At 43.1% G+C, this 5515-nt stretch overlaps 1 protein-coding gene across 1 annotated transcript; it reads left to right on the top strand.

Moving 5' to 3' along the window:
• Positions 1-286: 286 nt before the first annotated feature.
• LOC104395878 (lipase member N-like) lies at positions 287-3686 on the top strand (the record flags this gene model as incomplete). Its single annotated transcript, XM_010005625.1, has 4 exons — positions 287-427; positions 1372-1443; positions 2435-2503; positions 3453-3686. Coding segments are annotated over 4 exons (516 nt in total), but the record flags the coding sequence as incomplete, so codon positions are not given.
• Positions 3687-5515: the final 1829 nt, after the last annotated feature.

Consider the following 5515-nt stretch of genomic DNA (forward strand, 5'->3'; position numbering starts at 1 on the left):
CTGTCGTTTGTGCATCTGCCTAGAAGAAATACTTGGAGAAAAGAGGGACTTGCTATGCTCTACACTCATGAGTGCAAGCCAACTACCCTTTCTCAATGAGGTCAGAGCACTGCAAATAGATTATGACCTCCACAACTTATGCCCAATACTGAGAAGCAGGAAGACCATATGATGTTCTTCCAAGAGGCAGGGTTATTGAGGAAGAGGGAGTGACAGTTTTCTGCATGAAATAGTCATGCCACTAGGAAAAAATAACAAAAAAGTTGTGTACTTTTCCTCTCCACAGTTGCTTCTTGGCTGCAAAGGTGTTCTTCAACAGAATGAACGGCTGAAAGGACCTCTAACACAGTTCTGCAGATCTTTGGGGAAAGTCTGTGGCAGTGTCATACTCCACATAGCTGGGGGCAGATTACAAAATCTGAACACGGTAAGTGTGTCCAAGAACACCTTAATACAAGTAACGCTAAAGTGATTTTGAAGGAAAACCACTTCTCTGCCTTATGCCTACGTACAGTTGCAGTGACATAGAGAAATGTGTTGGGGTTTTCAAGTAATGCCAACTAGGATCTCAGCTGACAATGACATGTGCCACCTGACACATTCAAATCACACAAGGAAGAAGGGTTGAATTCAGAAAGGTTCCATCTTTCCATGATCTTCCTCAGTGTTCCCTCTTCTGGGGCTAAGACAAGGAAAAGTTGGACAGATATCAAAGCTTTACAGAATGGGCAAATAGATGGAGAAAGATCTTATTTTCTTTTGCACAATTCCTATTCTCTTTCCTGAATGGGAAGATATCCAAACCACCTTGAACACAAGAGATGGTTTCTTCTTGGTTGCTACATCTCAAAATATTTCCAGCCAAAACTCAAAGCTGTTTCTTCACTCTCCTCTCAGCAGAATGATCTCATTCCTTTACTCTGGCTGCTGCCTTTTTCTTGCAGACCCTCCACACGTCTGTTTGCTGGTACCTTTTGATCTCTCCTGCTCAGACTGCTTTCATATAGAAATCTCCCACACTTGTAGCCTCATTACGCTCAAGCAGACAGTCTCTTCCACTGATGAAGCACAGCACTATTTAAAAGCCTCACACAAACTTTAGAACCTAGCGAAATAAAGGCCATAGGCACTGCCCAAATTATGCTTTCCACATGTTTAAGGACTAACATGGGAAAGACCCTCCCAAACAGATAAAATGATATAGACTTATTCCTACTGTCAAATCATGTACTTGTAAGTCTCCCCTAAACCTTCTGTAGAAAATCTGAAGACTACCATACTAAGAGGGGAGTTTAACAGAGCAGCATTATGTTGCTCAGATCCTTCACAGCTTTAATCCCTACCTTTGTAGTGCTTCTGCTTTCTCTCCAGAGTCGAACAGATATAATTGTCGGACATTATCCTGCTGGAACTTCAGTACAGAACGTTCTTCATTGGCATCAGGTATAACTGCCTGCTGATGTATAAACAAACTCTTACTACTGCTTTAGTGTACCAAGCAACTTCCAGAGAAGTCCAGAGGTGATATTTTGCCAGCCTCTAACCAAGGCTTGTTAAGTGGCTACAAAGCTAACACAGATACACCAGAATAGAAGAAAACAGCAAAGGCAGGACAGAAGCAGATTTTTAACACATCACCAGTTACTTGAAGCCTTGAAGTAAAGGTCTTCTAAACAGACTTTATCTCCCTCTGATATATACAGCCATTCACACATGAAATTATTTGTCAGGTTTGGGCAAAAAATAAAATAAAGTGATGTAAAAAAAAACCCACCACAATTGAACCCCCCCACCAAAATCCCACAACAAACAGATGGCTGCATAATTCTTCATTCATCGATCCTACAGGGCATGTGTCATGTCTTTTAAATGCAGACCCCAAACCTCTGGTGCCTTCTGTCTAACGTCCCACCTCAAAACTGCTGTCAGAGTGCAAGTCATGTATAGTCAAGCTCTTGTAAGAAGTACAGAGCCTCTGGAAATTTTGCCACTACTGTAAGCAGACCAGACAAAACTGACACACAAACCACAAGACAAATATGGAGAGATCTTACATTATGCTAGATTAGTAAAAGCCCTGACATATTCTAGGCATTCAGGTCCTCTTTCCACATGGAAACTGAATCCAACACTGCATCACAAACAGGAACTCCACATTTAGTCAGCTAAGATAGCCAAGCCAAATTTGAATACCAAAACATAGCAAGGATGGCAGCTGAGGATGAGGAGAGAACATTAGCAAGGAGAAAGGCAATGAAGCCACTCGCCTGGCAATCAATCCTCAGTATCCCTGGAAACTTGCAACTAGAGGAAGGGGTGGGAGTAACCCACAGTCCACTGCCTGAGCCTTGGCTTCAATCACAGGCAGGAAAATGTGTCCTGATCTCTGCCTCTTGCTCTCCTAGCACTTATATTTTACCTGTTCTTTTAACAGATTTCATACGCAGGCCAATTTCAAGCTTATGACTATGGCTCTAAGGAAAACATTAGGAAATACAACCAGGTAAGGCAATGTGGGATTTCCTGAAAACACATCCTTGAGCCTTGGCAAAACTAAGAACAGAAACATTCAGATTTTTAACACCTTGCGTGACACTGAAAGAGGGAGAGAGTGCTCTGATCTAATGTTTCACTGTAACCTAACACTCATAAGTGCAAAACCCTATTTGAAGACAAGACATAGCTCTTTGCAGACAGCTAACACAAGTTCAGTTTATCTCCCCTACTGATGCAGGGATGTGTCCAATGACATATCCATTTACCTGCCATTCCAAAATGACTCAGAGCTACACTCAAGATGGGATTCCGATGGAGCTCTTCATTTCCCCACAAATCCTCAAGGTCTGCCTTTCTGTTGAGAGGTGAAGTGAATCTCAGAGCTGCAGCAATCTCTCCAATTGGCTGACAATGATTTTGTTGAAGCAGCACATTTGACTTGCAGTGTCTCGTGCTGTACCAGGGCAAGCTGCTTTCCACGGACAGGAAGGCTCTAGAGATAGACTTGGTCACTTCTGTCCATGCACACCATCTGAGAAATTTTCTAGGGTAAAATTACACATGGTCAAAGTATTTCCTTGCCACTTAATTCACAAGCAAAACAACTAAGACCAACAGTTGCACTCCATGCCATTACAAAACTGGAAGATCTTCCCGCCCTAAGGAAACATATGGGTAAACTCCAAGGCCTGGCATCATAAACACAAACACTGCTCTTTCCCTGTCCCCACCAACCAGGTGTCAGACTGCAAGGCCATTTATAGCCAGGCACTAGAGGAGCAGGATGGAGCATTCCCTTTCACTGTAGGCAGGGAAGGTGGTTGGGAAACAGACACTGCAGAGGCTGGCCTGGACCAGTGCAGAAAGGAAAGAGAGAGGTGCCTGCACAGAATCCCTCCTCTAAACACTACTTTGGGTACAACAGCACTCACTCAGCTTTCCTCCCTTTCTTACAGTCCACTCCTCCTGTGTACCAGATAGAGAAGATAAACATTCCAACTGCTGTCTGGAGCGGGGGACGGGACAAATTTGGAGATCCAAAAGACATGGCCAAGCTACTTCCTCAGATTACTAATCTCATTTACCATGACCATTTTCCTGCTTGGGGACACCTTGACTTCATCTGGGGCCTTGATGCAACTGAGAAAATGTATGAGAAAATCATTGAAATAATGACAAAATATTTTTGAAACCACATGCACAGTGTCAATTCACTCAGTAAAACTTCAGAAATTGATAAACACACAGGCACATACAATAGATACCTGTCTAGGTCTTTATCTGCACTTGTTGTTTTTTCCCTGCTTACTTCACATTTGGTCTTACTGTGACTGCTGTATTCCTCAGAAATTTGAGGTGTACAGAAATGAAAGCTGAAGCTGAGTAGATATGAGCGCACACTGCAGGGGTCACTTAATTTGATCAGCTTGTATTTATACAAGACTGATTTTCCTTGTCCTACACTCCATTGTTCTTCTGTCTCTCTCATGTACCCCAGAGTATTCCTGTGCCAAATCTGTGTCTCTCCATGAAGACTCCATAGAGGGATCTTCCCATTTCTCTATTGAAGCATCACTGACCTTAGTTTAAATTAAATCATTTATCCACTTGACAGAGATCTTGGCTTTTTTCCTTCTTTCATCCTCACATTTACCTACAGTGTCAATACAGCAGCTTTTGAAAGGAGACCCTCCTTTATTGCTGCATAATTAAATCACAAAACACCAGCCCCCATTAATACATTACTTACCACTGCAGGTTTTATTCCACCTTCAGACATAGAACACCTTCAGATGTCTCTTTTCCCAGTGATTCATATTGCAGAAAGAGAAAGGGTACCAGAATTTTTTATAAGCTGCTGTGACATGCTATTCAGTCATCAGCTGTATCCCCTATGGAAGAAGTAACACACGTTCTAAAGGATATTTTATTTTTGCTTTGGCTGCACAACGGACACTTGTATTGTTTAAGGTTCAAGAAATGCCATAGCTAAGCTGTCAAAATCCACAGTCTGCACAAAAGAGGTAATAAAACTGGGGAAGCAGATGGGAAGGGCAATATTTTGAACACTGCTCTAATCATTCATGGCTTAGTGAAATCACACTAACTCCTTCCAGCCTACATGGCTGTGGAGGTACCGATAACTCGTCTTTGTCAGATAACAGCCCTCAAAACTCTGCAGGACTCCTGCTGCTGTGCAAGACACATTTCCAGATGAGGCAGTTTTCAGTAAGGTCAAGAGTTCTTGATGACTAGGAAGTTTTCCTTAGCATGCTTTCAATGTTGTGGAACTGCAGTCTTCTTGCTATATCTAAGGGAGTCTCCCCATTCTGAAAGAAAGACAAAACACAGCAATACGGTACATATGGTTGAAGTGCAAAGAGCTTTCCAGAATTTGCAACCCAGATGCAGTGCTCTCCTGCCTACCTTTCATTTCACATCCTTGCTCTAAAGCAAAGGTTTCAGACCATACTGGGTCTAAGACGACTATCACTGAAGCCAACACCACAGTGGTCCCCTCTCCTCCAGTGGTGGCAGCGATTCCACTGTTTCCCAGGGCTCCTGCCCAAAGTCAGTACAGAACTAAGCTAAGAGCTCATTTCAAGAGCAACAAGGGCAATACATTGCTCACCTCAACTCAGCAATGTAGATACTCCCTGGCCAATACTTATTTAGGAAACCTCTGAGATTTTCTGATGACAGAAGCAGCTTGACTTCTGTCCCAGCCAGAAGAATGGTGTCCAGTGACACAAAAAGGAGCTAGGAGGGCTCTTACCACTCCCCTGCAGCCTGCATCTTAGGAACAACTGTAGAGCAGCTGCAAATTAAAAAGAGGTACCATAAAGATAGCCAAGAGGTCTGCCAATGCAGTGAACATGAAGGCAGTAATGGGAGACATACAGCGGCTAAAATCACTTTTCCTGTCCTCATAAGAGAGGTACTTCGGTCCTCAGGTAATTTTCATGGCCCTTCTTTGGACACATTCCCACAGGTCCACAACTTTCTTGTGCTGGGGGCA

Source organism: Chaetura pelagica, unplaced genomic scaffold, assembly GCF_000747805.2.
Source record: "Chaetura pelagica isolate M959 unplaced genomic scaffold, ChaPel_1.0 scaffold2609, whole genome shotgun sequence".
Lineage (NCBI taxonomy): Eukaryota > Metazoa > Chordata > Aves > Apodiformes > Apodidae > Chaetura > Chaetura pelagica.